The sequence below is a fragment of the Prosopis cineraria genome, unplaced genomic scaffold (genome assembly GCF_029017545.1).
Source record: "Prosopis cineraria cultivar Desert tree isolate PC_DT_omini unplaced genomic scaffold, ASM2901754v1 PC9, whole genome shotgun sequence".
NCBI classification, from domain to species: Eukaryota; Viridiplantae; Streptophyta; class Magnoliopsida; order Fabales; family Fabaceae; genus Prosopis; species Prosopis cineraria.
Genome location: NW_026555340.1, coordinates 31795908 through 31820281, shown reverse-complemented (window position 1 = coordinate 31820281; position 24374 = coordinate 31795908). Strand labels below are relative to the sequence as shown.

The 24374-nt window shown below is 36.6% G+C and overlaps 2 protein-coding genes across 3 annotated transcripts; one reads left to right on the top strand and one right to left on the bottom strand.

The window, feature by feature from the left end:
- Positions 1-269: 269 nt before the first annotated feature.
- On the bottom strand, positions 270-5794 carry LOC129320558 (chaperone protein dnaJ A6, chloroplastic-like). The gene is given in 9 exon segments (XM_054966070.1): positions 270-1025; positions 1028-1463; positions 1545-1625; positions 1735-1783; positions 2685-2727; positions 3463-3520; positions 3658-3799; positions 4211-4381; positions 5522-5794. Coding segments are annotated over 8 exon segments (1317 nt in total). The 5' UTR covers positions 4318-4381; positions 5522-5794; the 3' UTR covers positions 270-624.
- A 9586-nt stretch (positions 5795-15380) lies between these two features.
- On the top strand, positions 15381-23919 carry LOC129319971 (probable LRR receptor-like serine/threonine-protein kinase At5g10290). 2 transcript variants are annotated; one of them, XM_054965087.1, is made up of 12 exons: positions 15381-15844; positions 17090-17223; positions 17977-18109; positions 18275-18346; positions 19391-19534; positions 19750-19821; positions 19933-19998; positions 20286-20356; positions 20459-20602; positions 21523-21864; positions 22276-22670; positions 23337-23919. In XM_054965087.1, the coding sequence occupies exons 2-12, from the start codon at positions 17145-17147 to the stop codon at positions 23649-23651; spliced, it is 1833 nt and encodes a 610-aa protein (XP_054821062.1). In that variant the 5' UTR covers positions 15381-15844; positions 17090-17144; the 3' UTR covers positions 23652-23919. The 2 variants fall into 2 exon arrangements, with proteins under 2 accessions (XP_054821062.1, XP_054821063.1); XM_054965088.1 differs by having other exon boundaries at positions 15382-15844; positions 17977-18050.
- The last annotated feature ends 455 nt before the right edge of the window (positions 23920-24374 follow it).

Genomic DNA, 24374 nt, shown 5'->3' with positions numbered 1-24374 from the left:
AGAAATGGTCGCATTTGTCCGGCGTCAAGTGTAGAAGAATGCCTAGCATCGCCAAGCAACGACTTGGAGGCACACGACCTTCCAGATATATGCACTCTCGACCGCTCGCGTACGTTGGGATCATTTGGTTTCTTTGTGCTTATAACATCGGTATACATCGTTTGAACAGCCTACTTAAACGCCCCAACTATCGGCATAGCATAAATGCTGCTAGCAAATTACTGATATTTGGGGGGGGGGGGGGGGGGAACCAATTGGGACGTTCAAAGTATTGTAACGGGAAAATAATCCCTTCTTTTTCTGGACAGAATGTATGCATACGATTCTTGTGTATCCAAGCATCATGTTTATGTAAATGATATGACATTGCACCCCAAAGATAATTTAACCCACAAAAAGGTGGATGATTAACATCTTCGCTTTCCAGCTCCACCTGTGTTCCTGAGGGCTAATAAATAACCTATAACTAACACCATATTCGGACCCCTCCCACTGGTCAAATATCAAGAACTGACCAGTTCTCCTCAGAAAGTTACATAGTCAAGAAACGTGCATTCATGAAAGGAGAACAAAATTTTCGGGGTTAGAAGTACACTAGATGGACAAAGCGGCTGCCACAAAATATTATCTCTTACTAGTTGCAGTCTTGCCTTTGCTTAAATCAGCAAGTTCCTCAATAAGCTTCCTCTCATCGCTGCTCAATTTTTTGGGGATTTCAACTTGCACCCGAACCAACTGATCACCCCTCATACTGCTCTTGTTCAGCAGCGGAACACCTTTTCTAGCCATAACAAGTGTTGTGTTTGGTTGGGTCCCCGCAGGGATTTTTAAATCCACCATGCCATCTACAGTAGGAACCTTGATTGTAGTTCCCAAGATTGCATCAATGTAAGACACCTTACAAGTGTATAATATGTTGGTGTCGTCACGTTTGAGGACTGGATCAGGGATAACTTCAATAACAACAAAGAGGTCACCAGGAGAGCCACCTCGCTTTCCAGCATTTCCTTCATTTCGGACCCTTAACGACTAGCAGAGTCCACGCCAGCTGGGACTTTCAGACTAATCCGTTTTGTCCTCCGCACACGACCATCCCCAGAACAGGTATTGCAAGGTGTTGAAATTTCTCCAGTCCCATTGCATGAAGAACATGTCATTGACTGCTGGAAAATACCTAATGGAGTCCTTGTTGATGAGACAACCCTACCTTGACCCCCACAGGTGCTACATCTGGATGGCTTAGTTCCTGGTTTAGCCCCAGAACCATTGCAAGTTCCACAGCTCTCTAGTCGGCTGATTTCTATCTCTTTTTCTACTCCATAAACTGCTTCCTTAAAGTTCAAGACAAGACTATAATACTCATCTTCACCATCAAGAGCTCCATTCCAGGAACCTCTGGTGTTCATGCCACGATTCATACCCTCAAACAGAGTCTCAAACAGATCAAAAGGATTACTGAAATCCTGAAATAACATGCATAATGCTTAAGAAAGCAGAAAGTGTCAGAACAAAAGATTTTCCATCATTATAACAAGGTAACTTACCCCCATGCCCATTCCAGAACCTTTAAGCCCAGCCTCTCCAAATCTGTCATATATGGATCGTTTCTCATCATCTGATAAGACCTGCAAAACAAATTAAATTACAAAAGACCAGTTAATATTAGAGTTAGAAATTCATAAAGACAATCACAGAATTCAATCAACTATAAAAACAAAAAAAATAAACCTTTACCTCATATGCATTGCTAATTTCCTTAAACTTCTGTTCAGCTCCAGGTGCTCTGCAGCATCAATGTGAATAATTCAGACCAAAGTTAAACACCAGAACATTTCCTTCATCAGATGTTCGAGATGACCCCATAATTTTTTTTTGGTTACTCAAGGGTATCCTCCTATTAGAGGCAATCCTGCCAATAAAACTGACACACATATCAAGCCCAATTCAAGTTGCAATAGTTGTGACCTAAGCCTCCTTCCTCCAGACATTTCCACCTGCTTATTACTATGACCTGCCCTTGGATGTTATTATGCCAGAGCCATATCTAACCTAAGAAAGTCAACAACTATGGAGGATATGCCATCACTCGCAGGCAAAAATCCTATTAGAGCTGTAGTTACCTACGATCCAGTTCTCAAGAATTAAGAGTTATATTGGAACCACTGATAGTCCGTAAACATGCGCCACATCATTAAAATAATTACAGTACTGTACATGCAGTCAAAACTTTTTAGTCACAGGTTGTACCATGTAGTTCCCAGGTAGGGCAAAATTCTTTAGATAGGGAGTGGGTCAAAATTAATCACTTCATAAAACTCAAATCCAAGCAGCCCAGCTTCTCAACATAAGGCAAATTCTAAAGGTTTAAAATTGATGTTCTACATTATAAAGTTGTCATGGATACTTACGCTCTGTAAACAGGTTGATGCCATAAACAACAGTACCAATCTAAGAACCATGCTGATTTTAGGTCATACTGCCTTCAGCAGCGTTCATATAGAACTTCTTTTTAATGTAAGAAAATTCATCATAGAATTACTGACAAAAAATTTGATAACACGCTTGGCCAAGGATACTATGCTGTTTATGATTATGCTAATATTCAATTTTCACCACCACAAGTCCAGTCCAGTCTATATTTAACTTCAAAAAGATATGAAAAACAGAGGAGAATAATAACTCACTTGTTCACATCTGGGTGGTAATTCCGCGCAAGCTTCCGATAAGCTGAAATTTAAAAGTGGAGACACGTATTATTTCAATGAAAAATGGCAACATGGCACCATTGACATGTACGGAATATGTTCAATCAAACCAATCAATGAGTAAACTTAAGTTAAAAGTGACAAGTGATGACTTTTTATCATGGTCATCTGTAAAAAAATTGTGATGATTAACGCTGCTCCTCATCCACTAAATTCAAACATAACTTTTTTTTTTTTTCAATTCACCCTTTAAAATAAATAAAAACTTCTCAAATGGATATATAATCTTGTTTCTAGGTCATATCTATTCTATATAATATCCTCATCCTACAATACAAAAAAGGCAAGGGAAGAAATCAACATCACAACTAATTTAATTTCAATCCTTAAATTGGAAAGTCCCCGCATGGGGTTATTCACTTTGGAGAAAAAACCCACCCATTTAATTGATATCTTAGGGTTTGACAGGCCTCTTAACAGTGTTAAGTTTGGAGCTTCCTTTAAGGTAATATATTTCTAATTCTTGAGGGTACAGGCAGCAGCAAGAGTAATACAAAAGGGGTAAGTATTTACTAATCAGCAAAAGAACCCACTTTGGTAATTCATTTTGCCTTACAAAGAGACAACTAAAACACTAAAGTCGTTATGATTCCAGCTGACAATTAACAAGCAAATAAACACAACATATTCAAATATCCTCATCTTGATGAATATATGATCATAAAGACAGAAAAAGAAAGAGGCCAAAGTAAAATACCACTCTTAATTTCAGATTTACTAGCATTTCTTGACACCCCAAGGACAGAATAGTAATCCTGCACATTGAGAAATAACAGTTACTGATATTCAGCTTGAGATATACAAATTAGAAATGAGAGAAATGCCTCCATACATTACAAACACATAGAAAAGCTATTAAAGTGCAAATGTGAATATGAGTAGTCATACTTACTACATCTGCCCTTACTATTAACCTTGATCCCTTGCGACGAAGAAAAGTTTGAGAAGAACCCAGGTCACATAGTGCATGCAAGGAATCACGACAAAAAAAGCTCGAACTTGGGGCAGCCATAAAGCTTACCCTACTTGTAACACTGCAAGCAAGATGATCTAAGAAATTACACTCTACATTGCTCGCAAAGAACTATGCTGAAAATCTTTGCATTTAATAACTGAGTAAACCATTGCGGAACACTGGTTATGAAAAATAAGACTGGCAACAGTCCCTCAATCCCATGCCCCAATCCCAACAATAAAAAATTATTGCTAACAACAACTCTGTAAATATAAAATATAAAATATAAAATAAACCCAGCTAATAGTGATTTCACTATTAATAACATAATAGGGATAACTTGGTAATAAAGTAACTTAGTAATTTGTCCAACTTGATCGTGAAAACAGACCAAATAGCTCATACCTCTTATAACTGTGATAGTGAAAGAAAATTCTTATAACTGGTTTTGGCTCCTCAGATAAATGTTTAACCATGAGATTTAACTTACCTGAAGCCGGATGATATAATCCTTCCTGTCATACAGGATCTCGTAAATAACTGAGGACGGATTCCCCATTGTGCAACAGATGTGCTTCCAAAAGGTGTAATGGCCATTCAATTTGTCTTCAGCAAGATAATATGGTGATCAATATGTATATCGTCGGTGAACTTATGCCAACTGTAACACTTGTAATGTGCCACACAGGGTCAGAAGATACATGAATTGAAGTAAACAACCAAACCAAAAAATTAGATGCAGCTTGCAACTCATGGTAGAAATGAAACAGCAGGCTAGTAAAAAGAAATTTTTGTTTCCCATAGATGATGAAATATCTCTCTACATTAAAACACAAAAATTCAGTAAAAATCTATTACTCAATCATGGCATCCGGATATTGTACAAATTTTGAAGTGGGCCCCAATTAAATTATCCTTCTCAGCTATTTGTTGTTACTGGATAATGACAAACTTATTATTAAATAATCTACTCATGCATTTATAGTGCAAGATTTAGGAATTCTCAAATCACAATAGACACAATAAAATTATCACATTAAACTAAAACTAAATTCGGCATTAAACCAAGAAATGGTGAGAAGGAGGAGGGTTCTAACAACTTGGCCAGGAATATAAACTGAGGAACAAGTGAACAACAGCCTTCTTTAGCTCCTAGGTTTGTCACCCGAAAGCAAAAAGTCAGTACTTTCACTACATCCGCTCTAACCAAAATGAGATGCCACAATGGATAAGCGAATCAAATTCATGATATTACACATTGCAGCTTAAGATGTTTCTACCACATAAAAGAGAGAGAAGTTTTAAAAAAAAAAATCAAGAAGTTTGCTTGACTAATTCACAAATAAGTGCACTGCACAAACAGAGCTGTGGAAGAGTATATAAATAACCCCTTAATCTTCTATGGGAAGAGGACGGGTGTCAGAAAAAACATCGCGTAGAGACACGTTGAGATAAATTATAAGCGGAAGCGAAGTCGGAACAAGCAAAGCTCCCAAAGCAATAACTAACAGGCACTCTAGAATTGTTGATAGAACCTGCGATGACTAATTAGCTAGTCAAATTTTATACCTTGAGCGAAATATAGGAGGAACAAGTATATAAAGGTAACTTCTTTTTTCTTTTAACAATTAACAGCGGCATTGGAAGCAGTCACTGAGGCGAATTAACGCAAGAAAGAACATAGCGACCACAAACGATAATTCTGGAATCAAGGAAGCCGAGAAAATGAAAGAATCCATAACCTCTATCGCGTAAATATAGAAGTGGTGGGTGTGAAAATGTTGAGAAATGAAATATAAACCTGTTGATCCTGACTTTCCCTTCGCTCTCTCTGGCAGGGAAGAGAGGAGGAAAACGGAGAGGAGTGAAGGGCGATAGAAAGGAATAGTGTCCAGGGACAGAGGAGTGTGCCGGAAATGTTCGAGGATGAGGCTACAGCGTTGCAGCACTTGGTGGTCGAGTTTTCATCTCCGAACACGGCATTTTTTTGTTGCACTGAGGTTTTATTCGATGCTTCTAGAAACCTATATGGTCACTTGCCTTTGCCTAATTTACCGCCGTTGGATTCCCCTTCCCTCTCCCACCCAAAAAAAAAAAAAAAAATCACCATAAACCAAGGAATCTAACTCCTTGTCAGTAAAACTCGAAAGAAACCTAGCACTATGCGTAAATAATACCACCCCATTTAGCAAATATTGAGAGCCCACGAGCCAAAGCATCTGCAGTTTCATTAAACTCCTTGTGGCACCACTAGACTTCCACGTCCCAATCTCGGCCAAGCAGCTCTCCAACCTCTTCAAGTAATGCTGTGTCAGGATGGTCTTCAGTAAAGCTGTCACGAAGTGTCTCCGCCACCTCCATTGAGTCCGTGTCGACCACCACTGCCCTCCAATTTTATATTAAGTAACCAGATCTCCTTTGACAATCTAATAGTAATAGCTCGAGAATAATATAGTATTACATACTTAAACTTTTTGCGTCCAAATTTGTTTTATTGCATGGTGGGGATTTAAATTGTGAGCCCCCCTTATATTTTATCTTACTCCTGTCGATTAAGTCTAATAATTTTTTTGGCTTGAAGCCTATAAAACGTGAGTTTTTCTGCGATGATGATTTCGTATAATTTGATTTGATTCCGTTTAAATTTAAGGAGTCGTCGTTGTTCGTTAAAAAAAAAAATTAAGGAGTCTTCATTAAATTAATTTTTTTTTAACGCCACAAAGTATCTAATCTATGTAAGAATCTATATCTCTATATAGTGTGTGTGTGTGTGTGTTGGCCGGGAAATCTATACATTTATTTGTCAAACCAAATAGGCAAGTAATATTGTGCATACATTTCGTTGAAATTACTGGTCAGGATATTTATGGCATGTTTAGATTTTGTTTTATCCCTGAGTATCTATAACAATAAATGCGATCAATACTTTGATGTATATTAACATGAAAGTAGAGTTTACCATATGAATAGGGAGGCTCGCTTGAATTCTGGAGGGATAAGATCTCTTTCGATGATGATCAAATGAATGCACTCTCAGCATCGAATATGATAAAATTACATTAAAAAGGTACATTTTTCATGGTTGATTGATGTACTCTTCTCTTGTTTGAGTTTAGATGATAAATTTTTTCTTGTTTTAAAAAAGTCGAGAGGAAATCCCACTCTCTCTATGTGGGGAGAGGGGTCTCTCCACTTCTTTTCTCTCTATTTCCCTCCACTTCTCTCGTCTTCATTATTCATTAATTTTATTATTTAAAAAATTATTTAATAAAATAATTTGAATGATAGAGATGAAGGAAGTAGAAGGAAATGGAGGAAAAAAAATAGAGAGACCCCTCTCCCCTCTATGTGAGAGCAAGGTGGGTCCAGAAGGCAAGAGATTAGGAGAAAAGTCGTGCCTATAGAAGTTGGTTGAGATTTGGAGAGTTTGTTTTAGTCCTAGATAAAACATTAACACCCCCGGAGGTTACCAAAAAAAAAAACATTAATCACCTTGTCTTTTATGTTTTTTATTTTTTCCCAAATTATCCTGCACTTAAATTTAATTTTTATACGATAATAACTTTTGGATAACAAAAAATGAGGGGGTATTTTTAAAAAAATCAAAGCATATTGTCACGGATGATATTTTCGTGACCGTGTAAAGACCAAGATAATGAACGGTCCGCTGGTTAGCCTCACACAATATGGGTAAAGGGGGCGACATTAGCATTGGGGGTGTTCTGCCTCAGTCTTCAGACTGTGTGCACAACTGGTCGGGGGCTAGTGCCGCCTCCCTGATGAGCCCATGGCAGGGCGAAACCAGTGTGATCCGTACGTGGTAAGGCTTGTCCTGAGGATTATGGGGTCCTCCAGGACGCCGCACGGGCGCCGTGTGCTGCGCCAGACTCTCAGCCCGTGACAGAGTGGTATCAGAGCAGGACGTACTTTACTGCCGTGTGCGCGTGGGGTCCCACGTTGGGACTGGTCGGCCTCGGCACCGCTCCAGAAAGGCCTCCGAGCAGGTGGGTCCAAAAGTGGGGACTCGGGCGGGATGGTTGGCCGTTGTCGACTCCACTCCTGTTGGCTCGCGGGTGCGAGTGGGTTCGAAGAGTGCAGGACTCGAGTGGCCACTCAGCAAGTAAGCTGATGTGTTTGTGGTAGTACTGTACGTACGATCCTTGGGCGGAGTCATTCTCTCCTAGCACGAGGGTGTGCTAGATTGGGTGTGGGAGAATGTCACGGATGATATTTCCGTGACCGTGTAAAGACCAAGATAATGAACGGTCCGCTGGTTAGCCTCGCACAATATGGGTAAAGGGGGCGACATTAGCATTGGGGGTGTTCTGCCTCAGTCTTCGGACTGTGTGCACAACTGGTCGGGGGCTAGTGCCGCCTCCCTGATGAGCCCATGGCAGGGCGAAACCAGTGTGATCCGTACGTGGTAAGGCTTGTCCTGAGGATTATGGGGTCCTCCAGGACGCCGTACGGGCGCCGTGTGCTGCGCCAGACTCTCAGCCCGTGACAGAGTGGTATCAGAGCAGGACGTACTTTACTGCCGTGTGCGCGTGGGGTCCCACGTTGGGACTGGTCGGCCTCGACACCGCTCCAGAAAGGCCTCCGAGCAGGTGGGTCCAAAAGTGGGGACTCGGGCGGGATGGTTGGCCGTTGTCGACTCCACTCCTGTTGGCTCGCGAGTGCGAGTGGGTCCGAAGAGTGCAAGACTCGGGTGGCCACTCAGCAAGTAAGCTGATGTGTTTGTGGCAGTACTGTACGTACGATCCTTGGGCGGAGTCGTTCTCTCCTAGCACGAGGGCGTGCTAGATTGGGTGTGGGAGAATGTCACGGATGATATTTTCGTGACCGTGTAAAGACCAAGATAATGAACGGTCCGCTGGTTAGCCTCGCACAATATGGGTAAAGGGGGCGACATTAGCATTGGGGGTGTTCTGCCTCAGTCTTCGGACTGTGTGCACAACTGGTCGGGGGCTAGTGCCGCCTCCCTGATGAGCCCATGGCAGGGCGAAACCAGTGTGATCCGTACGTGGTAAGGCTTGTCCTGAGGATTATGGGGTCCTCCAGGACGCCGCACGGGCGCCGTGTGCTGCGCCAGACTCTCAGCCCGTGACAGAGTGGTATCAGAGCAGGACGTACTTTACTGCCGTGTGCGCGTGGGGTCCCACGTTGGGACTGGTCGGCCTCGACACCGCTCCAGAAAGGCCTCCGAGCAGGTGGGTCCAAAAGTGGGGACTCGGGCGGGATGGTTGGCCGTTGTCGACTCCACTCCTGTTGGCTCGCGAGTGCGAGTGGGTCCGAAGAGTGCAAGACTCGGGTGGCCACTCAGCAAGTAAGCTGATGTGTTTGTGGCAGTACTGTACGTACGATCCTTGGGCGGAGTCGTTCTCTCCTAGCACGAGGGCGTGCTAGATTGGGTGTGGGAGAATGTCACGGATGATATTTTCGTGACCGTGTAAAGACCAAGATAATGAACGGTCCGCTGGTTAGCCTCGCACAATATGGGTAAAGGGGGCGACATTAGCATTGGGGGTGTTCTGCCTCAGTCTTCGGACTGTGTGCACAACTGGTCGGGGGCTAGTGCCGCCTCCCTGATGAGCCCATGGCAGGGCGAAACCAGTGTGATCCGTACGTGGTAAGGCTTGTCCTGAGGATTATGGGGTCCTCCAGGACGCCGCACAGGCGCCGTGTGCTGCGCCAGACTCTCAGCCCGTGACAATATGCTTTAAGAAAAATGACAATCAGGGACTTTGTAAGAACATTCTTAATGACAATTACGAGCTTTAAACCATTAAAATCCTAATAACAAATGATGGTCTTTAATTATAATAAATTATCTTATTAATTGATTTAAAATTCACAACAAATTTTAATAAATTCTCAACAAACGTTAGAAAGATTTTCAACTATCCTTTGTTGATTTTTCAAGTAATAACAAAAAATTACAAATAATTGACTTGCAATTTACAACTGATTTTTATAAATTTGCAATTGGTATAGCAAATATTTTCAAATATATTTGGTGAAAATCTCATATGATTTGTCTATATGTTGAAAGCAATAAATTATAAGTAATTGGCTTGTAATTTACAATTGACTCTTATAAATTTTTAATTAATAATATAAATAATTTTAAGCATATTTACTTAATCTTTTAAGTGGTTTATATGTATATTGACGGCAAAAAATAATAATCCCAACCAAGTTTAGTAAATTCTCAATTGATGTTATAAGTAATTCTAAATATAATTAGTAGATTTCTCAACTAAATATTCATATTTTTTTAATTACAAGTAAGGACTATAGTTTTTTACAAAAATTTCAATAATTTAAGGCTTATTATTGTCATTAATGTTCTTGTAGAGCCCCTAATTGTCATTTTCTTTTTTTACCAAACAACTAATTTATTTAATTTATTCATTTTATATGAAGTAGTTAAATAACTTCACGCCTAAAACAGGAGGAAATAATATAGTGCATCCCAGTGCAGTGAAGTACTAGGCGCGCACCAATCCGCCCCAGGAATGACTGTTTTCCTCGTTTGGCTTTCATCCAGAGTTAAACCTCCACGATTTAATTTGTGTGGATGAGAAACTCGCGAGTAAAAGAAGGGAACATGAGAATGTTTTTGTTTTGGGTAGATAAGGCTAGCAAAAGCTAGAACAAAGACTAAGCAGTGAGTAAAACTAACTTCAGTGGGGCATTCCCCCACTTTTATCAAGCAAGAGGAGAGGAACATGAGAATGTTGGACGCGCAACTTGATCACCTATGCGGCGACAAAGTTCAGAGGATCAACTCAAATTACGAGAGAAGCCTGAGATAGGGACAGAATTCATGCTTTGCCAAATTTCCCACTTCATGCCTTGCTCAACCTACTTGCCTACTTGGGTGGGGTAATTAGCTGGAGTGCTTGTTATCTGAGTTGTCCAGATCTCTACCAAAAGCCCCTAAATATAAAAAATTCTAATTTATACGTTTAAAACAATAAATTTAGCTTTATACCTTCTGTTTAATCATTTTTCACATATTAGAATGAGGATTTAAATAAAATAATATTAAATCTGACCCATTTAAATTTAAAGCTGTATATGAGTGGGGGTAGCTCATTCCAAATTCAGTCCGAAATTGATGGTAAACCTTGAGATTCCATCCCATCAATTCATCCTCACTAGCATTCGTTGTGACAGTGACACACAGACCCAGTCAATGACTGGAAGGTTATGTCGGGCTTGCCAGCATTAAAGAATTTCAAAGCATTGTGACTTGTGAGTTTGTTGAATGCCATCTGCATGGTCAACTAAGTCTTTCATATATTATGCATCAGCATTAGGTTGTCACAATATTACAATAATTTGCTAATAGTACATTTCATTATAAATTTCATACTATTTTATAGTAATGTTTTATGTAAATGATTTCATCTTTCTTCACTTAAAATCTTAAATCTTAAATTTCATAAATCATTCTTTTTTATTACTCTCTCAGTTTAAAAATATAAGGTATTTTTAGTCTTTTAATGTGTAATCATTATCCTTTTTTTTTAAATACCCTTATTAATGAATACTTTATATTTATTGTAGGATATTTTATAAGGATAAATATAAAAGATAAGGTTAGTTAGAAATTAGATAATCACTTTATTGAAGGTAAAATTTAATTAAAAATGCATTATATTTTTGAATGGATAGAGTATCTAATAGTCATTAAACCTACTTTTATTTGATATGAAACTTTTTACAATGTTTTAAATTCACTTACACATGAATAGCATAATAGTTTGACTGAATTTTCAAAATCCAGGCTCCAAAAATTATTATTATTATTATTATTATTATTATTATATATATAACAAACCCAATATTACAGTTAATAGTAACTTCGCGTGCCTGGATAAACAATATGTATGATCCACCGGTCCGTTCAATACATAATTTTTGAAGGGTTCATAAGGGCGCCTCGATGGATGTGGCGACATGCATATATTTAAATGGTTCAATTGATGATTGAAGCGTGAATGCAGCTCGGCTTCCCGTATTGAGTAGCATATATTAATATTTATTCATCAGAGAAAAACGGGGTAAAAATATATTCTTATGCTTGGAATTAAAGCATTTAAATATAGTTTTACAAGATCATGATCGTAACCTCTAAAATGGATTAAATTTAGTATCCAAATATGTACTCAGTTGATATTTTTTTTAGGTTATTTTCACATGTATCTTGCTATCCGAGACACTTATGTACGGAACACTGTTTAATACTAAATATAAGAATCTATTCTGGTTGACAGGAAGACGGGGTTGGATAATGTTCCATCAATTGCCGAACTTGCCAGCTGCCAACTCAAACAGTAACAATCCTCGCTTGCAAGAGATTTATATAAAAAATATTTTTACCGAACATTCGGAATTTGATTTTGAATATAAACTCCTTTTTTCCCCGGGCCTGGTGTGACACGCTTGTTTTTTCCAATGGGGTCCGGCACGCTTTTGCATTCTTTTCCCCCGTTCATTTAATATGGCGAGTGACGCGCCAATTTCATCATTCAGGTATTCCTCTCCTAGCCACTCTAAGCCCGGTTTGGTACAATGAAAGGATTTTTTATGAAATTGAAATATAATTGAGTGTTAAAAGTATGTTTAATATAAAATTAAATTTCTAATATATTTAATGTAAAAATGAAATTCTAATAAAAATAAAATTCTATTATGTTTAATGTAAAAATGAAATTCTAATGTAATTTTAATAAGTATATATATATATTTTAAAATATAAAAGGACCATAGTGCCCTGTTCAAAAAAAAAATCTCATCTATTAAGCCTAGAACTTGATGACTTGTTGACTTTTATGACATCGTCTTTGATTTCGATTAGTAATCAACAACCTTCTTACCTTAAATCTTGAAATGCTTGAACTTGATGACTTGTAAGATGAAAAAGCTAAAATCTAGTTCTTCGTCACTCTTTATTGGATTACTAAGTCAATAAGCTGGATTTTCACTCGATTGAAACAAGGCTCTAGCCTGAAGATCCCTCAATGCTTGTTTCTGATTAAAATGGAGCCTTGCTATGTTAAGCGTTGGATATGTTGACTTGTTGGAGTAGCAAGTGTTTGTGATAGATTTGAAGTTGATTTCAATGCTGACAAAACAACCATAAACTTAGGAACGTGTCAATGTTGACAGTGCATTTCATTTCAGCTTGCGTGAAATCTTGACAACTATTGACAAAAAACCACCATGGGGGTGATGATAATTTTGGGTGGCAATAAAATCCTGGCATCTGCCAACATATTGGTGTATTGTGGGAGGAGATCGAAGAGCAAAGAGTGAAGTGATTATAAGGGCAATAGTAAGAAAAATAATAGATTTTGTGAACAATGACTTGATTTCATGAGGTTGATGATAGAAATTAATTATAGGATTTTTGATGTAATTGGATTCTACATGGAATGGAATCCATCCATTCCAAATATTTTCAAAACTTGGACTCCAATTTTAATTCTATCTATCTTTACTCAATTTCAATGTACCAAACATAGCCTCAATATTGTTGGATACTATCATGTCATATATTCATGCTAAGGACAGCATAGTACTTTCTTTTGTCCTATTTATAAATTACTCACAATGTATTTTGCCAAAATTTAAAAAAATTTTAAACCTCATTAATTTTATTTCAAAATTCAATAATTTTTCACATTTATTCCCAAATAAAGACAAAAAGAATAATTTTTAATATTTCTCTTAACACTTAATAAAGGGCAAAAAGATAAAAATAAATATAAAAAATAGTGAAATATTGAGGAAATAGGATCTAAATTAATTTCCTCTCTTAGCGTTATAAATAAAACTACAAGAGTATAATACCAGGTGGGAGGTTAGTTAGTGAGTAACTCACTAGCAAATGATAGAGTTAAAGTTGGTGGATGATTTTTAAAAAAATTTCACATTCATGAATAAAATTATAAGTTAATTAATAGTTTAGGATAAAATGATTATTTTTTTAGTATAAACATCAAACTAAACAAATTTACAGTGAGGCATTTTATTTTGTCATGTTCCAATCTACCTCATCCTCACTGTCATTTTTAGTAACCAAAAAAATATAAAAATAACGAAAGAAAAATCTCACACATGCAAACCCAGGGGGAGGCGGAAGGGTGGCCTAAAAGGAATTAGGGAGTTTTAAGAGTAATTTAATTAATTCCTATTATATTTTTCCTATTCTCACTATATTTTTACTTTAACAAGGATAATAATGTAAAAGTATATTCTTCCCTCTTTTAGAACATAACAATTAGTTAAAATAGGAGAAACTTAATTTTTTGGTTCTTATAATTTTGATTTAGTTATAACTAAATCTTTAAATTTTAACTTGTTATGACTCAATTTTTAAAGTTTTAATTTGGTTGTAACTTAATTCCTGAATTTTGTTTATTATAATTTAGTCTCTATAATTTCAACCACTTAAATATTGATGTCTATATTTTAAGAAATAAAATTATAAAGATTAAAAATATGTCAAAATTTATTACTAATATTTTAAATTACTAAACTCTTTTAATCTGTATAAATGTTATAAATATTAAAAGCTTAAAATATTTTTAATCATTATATTTTTATTTTTTAAAATTTAGAAATCAATATTTAAGTGATTGAAAGTTTAGAGATTAAATTGTAAGAGATAAAATTTAGGGATTGAGTCACAATTGAGTTAAATTTATAAGGATTGAATCACAATGAATCAAAGTTCAGGAATTGAGTTACAATTTAATCAAAATTAAAAAGACTAAATGATTAATTTTTTTCTTAAAATAATATAAATTCTCATTTTTTTCCATTATTCTCGTCCCTTTATAATTTGTATATGCCAAACATCCCCTGCTTACTTCTTTATTATCACAAAAGATGCAGTCATGTTTTATTCTTTCCTGTTAGATAATAGGACAGCCTTTTTTTTTTAAAAAAAAGAAAGAACAATAAAACTTTTTAGTTCTCATTCAACAGAGTAAAACGGACATCATATAAATCGTGCCCAAGGTTTTTGACACAATCATTGTGCCTCTCTGTCAATATACTTTCCTTTAAGATTCACCATTGACAAGGAGAAAATGAAACCGAGAGGAACAAGCATTTTATATCCTAAATTATTGTAAAAATAATATTATAACTTTTGAATTTTTAAAATATGTAAAAATTTATTTGTAATTCCTAAATTCTAAATGCCTAAAACTTTATTGTTAGGTTAAAAAAGATAATTATTATTTTCAAAAGTTAAGATGAACATCATTTTAACGTGTGACTACCTACAATTATAAAATATAAATTTTCCTTTTAACTTAACAACAAGATTTTAAGAATTTAAAATTTAAAAATTGAGATTTTTTTTTATATATTTCAAACATTTAGGATACAAAATATTAGCCAAGCAATGATTTAGAGTCAATATATTCATTACCCTTAAAATATATTCAAGTGATCTCTATAAAACCACAACCAAACATTTTTTTTCCTTCACTTTTTCCGCTTTCTCTCCTTTAAATCCAAGATCGGCACTAGATTCAACTGCTTCTAGTACAGATAAGTTTTGGGTGTAATATTTTTATCTATAAATAAAAAGATCTCAACTTTTTTTGGATGCTCGAGTACAAGTAAGAATGCACTGACAAACTCACAGCCGACCAATCAATATCAGTGGATGTTGGAAAAGTAAAACGGTGGAGGTCTGGAAGGCTGGGGGAGGGGAAGGGAGAATCAGAAGACCCGCGAGAAGGAAGAGGCTTGACAGTCCAATTTGGACTAGAGTCCACGCAGCGATGGATGGCCAACAGTGATTCCGTCTTGTCTTTTAGACTTCTATAAATACAACAAAAGTTTTCCAGCGAGCTGGAACAAAGCGACAGAAGCTTCTGTTTCAGATTTGTTGTCACAGCACTTGTTTGGGGGAATCAGCCAGGCCAGTTGTGTCTCTCTCAGCCCCAATTCCATTTCTCAAGATCCTTCGCCTCTCTTCTCACAGTCCCTCCTCTTTGTTAACTCTCGCGGCTTCTCTTCAACTCTCTCTATGTATTTTCTGCTTCAAATTCTTTACATGGGCTGGTATCTCTTCTGATACTTCCAACTTTAGGTATTCTACTAACCTTTTGTTTTTGTCGCAACTTGATGGCTGTTCTGTGATACTGTTCTTCTACATGATTCTCTTCTCAGCTATGTTACTTTCTTTTGTTAAATGATAATGGATCGAATCTGTTCGTGTCATATTAAGCATTTTTTTTTTTTACATGTTTGGGCTGATTTTATACCCTTTTCTCCCTTTTCTCTTCTTCGGCTGCATAACAAAAAAAAAAAAAATTGTGATTGGCCGAACTGCAGCTCTTTGATTGGATTCCCCCTCTTATCCCCACTTTTTGTGGACATATGATGGAACCACTGGAGGCGGTGACCTTTTCATATCGATTCTTATTGGGAAAATTTAATTCTTTGGTCAGTGTATTATCATAAGTTTCCATTGCGACTGCAACTATGCGTTCAGCTCTTAACTGTTTATTTGTTCAAGAGGCCAACTTGTCAAATGCAGATTTCGCAAAGAAGGCTTACCCACCTCTCGACTCCAATTATATATAGTATATATAACACAAGTAAATCTACACGAGTCTGTGAATAGAGCTAGTATTGCTAATGTTTTTCTCAAGATATCGCCTTCGTTAACAACAGAGCAAACTTAAGTGATGACAGTGATTTCTGTACTGTTACCACTGGAATAACAAAATTCACTCAAGCGGTTCTCGAGACCGTCTCCATGACTTTACTACTCTCCTTTTTTATTTAAGACGCTTCGGCAGCTATACGCTATAGAATGGTATTAGGCTCCAAACATTAGCATTTCTGTCATGCAGGAAGAATTGACGACCTTCCTCACACTCCTATTTTTCTGGGGGAGAGGCGAATGAGTCAATGAATTTAACGTTAAGCAGTTGTTCTCTAACTCTACACCGTTGGCTTAGTTACAGAATAGTTTGATTAATAGCCACGCGCGTTGATGGATTGTCTTGGAATTGCAATTTAGTCCTCTCTTTGATACAATAATAGAATTAAACACTTGCAATTTGACGTTAACATATGTGCAGAACGCATAAAGCAACCTATTTCCTTAGACTGACTCACATATATGGTTGCTTGATTTCTCACAAAGATTTTCTTTTCATCACTCTACTATCTTGTTTTATTTTGCTTATCTTCAAATGATGAATATGGATTGATCCTTAAATTGCCGGTATCACGCACACTCCAAATTCCCCACCTCCCAAACTTTTATATGGCGTCTACTGTTGTTATTGAATGTTCACAGCTTAATGGTTTGATGTTTCTGCAGAGATTGGCATTGGTCATCTCAAAATTGGTCACCAGACGCATTGTCTTAGTGGTTGATGCAAGTGGAAATGGACTTCCTAATTGTGCTTTTACTATTGGTTTGCTTATTCTCTTTTGTATCTTCTGATTTTCAAGGTACAATATTCTATTTGTCTGGTGCTCGACCAATTCAGATAGCAGTAGGCTATGCATGCTTCAACTGCTGTTTTGATTTTCTTTTGTTCTGCCTCATTTATCCCTGGCAGGTCACTGAATCTTCAGAATTAGATTCTGTTATATTGCTTGTATGCATCCTTGAAAACCTGATCATCTTATTCTGCTATTATGCTTCGTAAAAAGTTGAACAAATTGAATATATGTTTATCCTCTCTTATTTCTAAACCTTTTTGGTACAGAAGTTAACCCTTTTTTTTTGGGCGCAGTAAAGAAACTTAAGTTTATGTGAACAGTTTTCTCAGTTTCATTTGCCTGTAGGATTGAACAGTGGTGCTTTGACCCTTCTGCCCTTTTATTCTTTCTTCCATTAAGTAGAATTGATTAGAGTGTTTCTTCCAATCCTAATTTAAACATGTGTAATTATATCTATTGCTATGTATGGATTTTCTTTTTGACAAAACAGAGAAGAAAATATTTTGTGACTTGGATCAGTGGAAACTTTGGATTTTGTAAGATCCAGGATAGCAATTTCATTTTTTTTAAATCATGTAATTATTTAATAGCACTTGCATCTTTGTATCTGTTTGGCTCCAACAATAATAAGTTGCCAGATGCTGAGGCAGTTGAAAATGTTATGCATTTGAAAGATTTCTGATGGCGTGATTTTCTGAGTAAAGTATTAATGTTGGACCCTTGGCTCTAGTCGGTTGTTAACGTTCTATTTCATTTCAGGAGATGCTCTATTTGCACTGAAATTATCATTGAATGCTTCGGCTAATCAACTTACTGACTGGAATCAAAATCAAGTAAACCCTTGTACTTGGTCCCGTGTTTACTGTGACCAAAATTCCAATGTTGTTCAAGTGTAAGATATTATGTTATGTTCTGTTCATTCTTTTCTTTTGAATAATTGATATGCTGAGTATGTTGAAAATCATCACCTTGATGATTCCTCCTAGGTTAGGTATTCCCATCCGATTTGTCTTAACTTTGTGCCTGCTGTATAATTATCCAACTTGCTTTGCTACAGTTCATTAGCATTGATGGGATTTACTGGGTTCTTGACCCCAAGAATTGGGGCTCTAAAAAGCCTTGCAACTCTGTAAGTATTTATGATGATATACTATGTGAACAATTTGGGTTACTTGTGCAATTGTATATTGCCTTTTGAATTCCACTCAGTTTTATATGATGGAGAACTGATTTGCTCACATCAGCTTGTTAATTATTAAACTGTTTCTTGGTAATTGAGTCATTATACTATTTTGCACCCCTGAGAGTGAAACCTCTTCTCCTTTCCCTTTTTTACGGATTTAAAAATTAGTAACTTGTCTATCATTCTTGGCACATTTGAGCTGAGAGTTATAGTGTAAAAAAATCACATGACATGAATATACGTGTGCGCCCATGTGTGATATATTTTCTCATAGCTTATTTTAGGATCTAAGATTTAGTTGCTTTCTTATAACATGTTTGAGAGATTGAAACTATTTTTTGTGTGCGTGCGTGCGTGCGTGTGTAGTGTGTCTTTGATCCTCTAATTTTATATAAGGTTTCAATTTGATCTTTTAATTTTATAAAATATCTCTTTAGTCCTTTATCCTTAATACCATTAGTTTCAAATGATATTTTTTATGTCAGTCATTGTTATTTTAAAGAATTAAACTTAATCTGTCAACCCTTAAGTAATGTTTTGTGAATATTTAAAAGTTCAATGTATGAAGGGTTAAAGCACTGAAAAGGCACTTTGTAAAATTAAGGGATCAAAGTGAAACTGTGTAAAGTTAAAGGACTAAAGCTACACTTTAGCCTATATTCTATAGTTCATGTTCATGAAGTTTTAGTGCTTTAATTTTATTTGATAAGTATAGTTATAGTTTGGTTATTATCCAAAATTTTTGTAGCTCCTCAATTAATTGTTGTTTTGTCTCATTTTTTACGTTGCTCATTAGTATATTCTTGATCGTGTTGCAAAATTTTCTGGGGGCATGGTTAGTGGATTTGGTGCATGGCATAGGTGTTTACTGGTATTTTACACTGTAATTTCAGTTAGATTAGTGGGAAAACCTTTCTCTTCCTTAACTTTTTGAAAAGAAGAAAGATTTTGATGTGTAATTGTGATGTATATTATGCATATATAATGCAGTTCATTGCAAGGGAATGGCATCACCGGTGAAATACCAAAAGAATTAGGGAATCTGACTAGCTTAATCAGATTGGATCTGGAAAACAATAGATTAACAGGACAAATACCGTCTACCCTTGGTAATCTTAAAAGGCTTCAGTTCTTGTACGTATGCTCTCTTTCTTCTAGGTTTTAGTGTTTTGAGCAAAAATATAGTTTTTGGTCCTTGTAAGTTGGCAGCAACTTTCAAATTCCTCCTAAAATTTTAACTTATCCTGATTAAAGCTCCGTTCAAAATTTTGACATATATGTAATAAGATTTTGCGTTTCCCCCCTTTTGTAATGTTTAACGGTGTTCTGTTTTTTTATTCTATAACCAGGACTTTGAGTCAAAACCATCTCAGCGGGAATATTCCTGAATCACTTGGCAGTCTTCCTAGCTTGATCAATGCGTATATGAAATATTTTCTTATGCAGCAATATTTTTGGATGTTGTACAAGTAACTTCTATGTATGCCTTATTCTTTTAGCATCTGATGGATTGTTTGAACTCCTCTTTGCAGTCTGCTGGACTCAAATAATCTCAGCGGTCGAATTCCTGAACAGTTATTTGATGTTCCTAAATACAAGTATGCACAGTAACTTTAGCCTATACAAGTATACAAGTATGTTTATCTTTGACCCCTAGGAGTACATCTTCCTGTGTAATGTTTAAAAGGAATATTGAGAAACATAAGTTTCAGGATATGGAAGCAAATTGAAATGCTATTTGTCGTTTTATCTGGTGTGACTATTGTTATATTATTTTAGGGTGTTCTAGATAGAATATGGGGGTTTAGGATGCAGGATATATTTTCCTTTGTTAGAACATCTTTTCACCAGTTGCTCTTCACTTTTATTGTCTGCGTTATTGCAGTTTCAGTGGAAATAAGTTAAATTGTGATATGAATTACCGCCACCCTTGTGCCTCTGATAATGCAGATCAAGGTTATCTGGTTAAAATATTTTTTTGCTTTGTTTTTGTTAGCTGCCGATATCTGTTCCTCTCTTTGGTGAATAACTAAACGGTACTTTTTGTATGCTTGGTAGGTTCATCACATAAGCCGAAAATTGGCCTTATAGTCGGAATTATTGTTGGGTTAATTGTTGTAATTTTTCTCGGTGGTCTGCTGTTCTTCTGGTGTAAGAGTAGACGCAAGGGCTACAGACGAGAAGTTTTTGTGGATGTTGCAGGTTTAAGTTCCCTTTCAGTTTGTGCTTTACAATTATGACAAGCTCCGTTAATTGAAACATTGGCATTAATGTGGACATATTTGTAGCGTTCAAAATCATTCACATAATAATCCCACAAGCTCCACATGGGCAGAGTTGGGCCATGCTTCACCCTAACCCAGAGTGTTGTTTGGGCTAGTCCACTGCCTAAATGTTCAGAGTTGGCTTTGCCCAACCCGAAGATTCTTTTTTTTAAAAAAACATATTTAAAAAAATATGAAAAATAATTTTATTCTTCAACAAAAAAATATAATTATCTTTTAACCCAACTTATGCTTTCAATCTCGAGAATATCTAATACTGTAAACTGAGTTATTGTATATATTTTCTTCCACGTCGTAGATTAATTTATATTTGTGGAACATTGCTAACTTATTACTCATTATATGTGATTCATTGACATCACACCATTTCTATCTATTAAGGTTCTCATTTTGGCCATGACAATCAACAACAATCAGCCATAGTAAAATTTTACCTTACTAAATTCGAGGAGATCATGGCATCTGGTTCAATAATGTAGTTTTGACTTGATAATTAGGCTTAGTTGTTCCAGTGTCTTTCTCTTCTATATGGTCAATGTGTTCCAGCCATACTTTTCCATGTGGACCCCTTGGATCTAATGGTACACATTGAAATGTACCTTTTTTCATTCCTTTAAATTAAGATCCCTTGTTTTTTGTGGCATACCCGGAGATTTGCGGTTTGAACTTGTGGTCATGCTTTAATTGTGAAAACTAGTTTTAAAATATAATTTCTTTTGGTAACAAACTCTAGGTAGAATATTCTTATTAAAATGTAATCAATTTGAGCTTCAGTTTTCCCTAAAACTCTATTTCAAGTGTTTTTCCTTTCAATTTTTTCAAACATTGTGTGGTCAGGTGAAGTTGATCGGCGAATTGCATTTGGTCAACTGAAAAGATTTGCTTGGAGAGAACTACAGATAGCCACGGACAACTTCAGTGAAAAAAATGTTCTAGGACAGGGAGGCTTTGGAAAAGTTTATAAAGGTGTTCTTGCTGATAACGCTAAAGTTGCTGTCAAAAGGTTAACTGATTATGAAAGTCCTGGGGGAGATGCTGCTTTCCAGAGGGAAGTTGAGATGATAAGTGTAGCTGTTCATCGGAACCTGTTACGGTTGATTGGGTTTTGTACTACTCCAACTGAACGTCTTCTAGTTTATCCCTTCATGCAGAATTTAAGTGTTGCCTATAGACTAAGAGGTATAGATACAATACACGTGCCTTTTTAGCCTGCCGAGGGAGGGGAAAACTAATTTGTGAATCATTGTAATGTATTATGTACCGCTCATCAGTTTTAAGATTTGTTAAAAACTTGAGACTCACTGTCAGAAATTATCTTCATAGCAAACATTTTGGGAATGAAAGAAGAGTGAGGCAGATGGATAAATGTTTGATTTGTTGCTGACTAGTCCTTCTTGCAAGTGTGCACCGTTTAAAATATTGGCATTCTTTCTGTTTTTACATTTGAAAGGCATGAAGTACTTTTGATTTACATCATGTAAACCTATGAATGATGTTTTCTTATGTGGTAGAATTTGAATTACATGTAAGTAGCAAGTAATTTATGTCATCATTTCCTGTTATATCTTGACAACATGAATACTGATGCAGAACTGAAACCTGGAGAACCTGTTTTAGATTGGCCAACAAGAAAAAGAGTGGCTTTAGGCACAGCCCGTGGCCTAGAATATCTTCATGAGCATTGCAATCCTAAGATTATTCATCGGGATGTGAAGGCTGCAAATGTATTACTAGATGAAGATTTTGAGGCAGTTGTTGGTGACTTTGGTTTGGCGAAGTTAGTTGATGTTCGAAAAACTAATGTGACAACTCAAGTTCGTGGGACAATGGGTCACATAGCTCCTGAGTACTTGTCCACTGGGAAATCTTCTGAAAGGACAGATGTTTTTGGTTATGGCATTATGCTTTTGGAGCTTGTTACAGGTCAACGGGCAATTGACTTTTCTCGTTTGGAAGAGGAAGATGATGTGTTGTTACTTGACCATGTGAGAATTTTAATATTATGGTCACCTTGTTTGCACTTATATATGTTTGTTTTATTTATTTCTTATTTATTTAACACCTTTAGTAATACTGCTTCTCTTTGGCCACTTTGGTGATGTCTACTTTTGCACTTTTCTGGTAGAGAAAGTAATGTTTTGGTAAGCTGGTGGAGTAAAACTATGATCTTGCAGTTATGTTTTTCTAGATTTCCGTTCACTTTAATATATACATGCTTGCACATATGTACACGTATACGTCTGCGTTGGTGTTTGACAACAGCAAGGGGCAACATCAACAGGCTGCTCATTTTAAACAATGTGTTATCAACTTCCAGTGTTGTCTGTTGTTGAAATTAATGTGCAATTGCTTCTCTTGCATATGTGGTTTATAAGGCCATTTACGCTTCATTAGTTGAGATTGTTACAATTGACCTTGCATGCTTGTGAACATTGAAAAAAAGTCAAAATTACAGCAATAATACAATATTAAACAAGAATACAACATCTGCTTCTGATCACCTTTCACCTTGACGTGATAAGCAATTAAACAAGAAAACTTTCATGCTTGTCTGAAGAGGTTTTGTCCTTTGTCTTCACAGTGGCGTTTTAGTTATGCACCATTTTCAGCTTTTACTTGTTACCTTCTCTTTGTTTTTATGTGATTTATAGGTTAAGAAACTAGAAAGGGAAAAGCGTCTAGATGCTATTGTCGACTGCAACCTAAATAAAAATTACAACATACAAGAAGTTGAAATGATGATACAAGTTGCATTACTCTGCACCCAAGCTTCGCCCGAGGACCGTCCAGCAATGTCAGAGGTTGTTAGAATGCTAGAAGGAGAAGGGCTGGCTGAAAGGTGGGAGGAATGGCAACATGTGGAGGTTATACGGAGGCAAGAATATGACAGAATACAAAGAAGATTTGACTGGGGAGAAGATTCAGTTCATAACCAAGATGCCATTGAGTTGTCTGGTGGAAGATAAGGCGGTGATCCATAAATTTGAATTAGTCATATTTTATGTTGCGTTATCTGTTTTTCTGACAGGTTAGCTTGGCAGGAGATGCGAGTTAACTGTAAACCCCCGCCCCGGGGGGGGGGGGGACACTAATCTTTTATGCTCTGCAAATGTTGCTTATTGAGATCTTTGTCTCTGTTGGTGTTGTATATAATTTGAATGCCTACTGTTCTGACTTTGGGCGTTGTTTCCCATTTTTAGCTATCAATCGTACAGAATCTGTACTTTTTTTTCTTATGGTGTGTTTAATTTATGCTTTTTCGTGTCATAGGTAGATGTTGATGCATTCTAGCAGCTTGCTTTGAAATCATTCTTATATCTTAGATTCTGGAGGCTTTCACGCAGAGCATAGTCGAAGTTTACAAATATTACACATCTGGGTTAGTTTCATCCTACCACGGGGAGCGAGGCTAACAGAAGAAGTGACATGTTCAAGTGCCATCAGGCACCAGCCATTTATTATTCCTGAAACACACTAGCTATCTACATACTAGAGTGCATTCTCAATTGTGACATGGAATGAATCAAGACTCGTGCTCAGACCCATTCTCGCTGCTTTCTTTCATCTGTTCTACATGCACGATGCCCTTGTTCACCACTTCCCTGCAGGAACTTGGCTCATCCTCCAAGTAAAGAGGATGCTGCTCCCTGCAATGGCCCTCCCACTCTTCAAAATTAATTCCACACTCT

What these genes read in the sequence shown, in the direction of transcription:
- LOC129319971 (XM_054965087.1), top strand. Translation starts at nt 17,145, where the DNA reads ATGCAAGTGGAAATGGACTTCCTAATTGTGCTTTTACTATTGGTTTGC. An exon ending in CTTCCTAGCTTGATCAATGC is followed by an intron (nt 19,822 to 19,932) that starts GTATATGAAATA and finishes TCCTCTTTGCAG; the next exon opens with TCTGCTGGACTCAAATAATC. An exon ending in TGTTGCCTATAGACTAAGAG is followed by an intron (nt 21,865 to 22,275) that starts GTATAGATACAA and finishes ATACTGATGCAG; the next exon opens with AACTGAAACCTGGAGAACCT.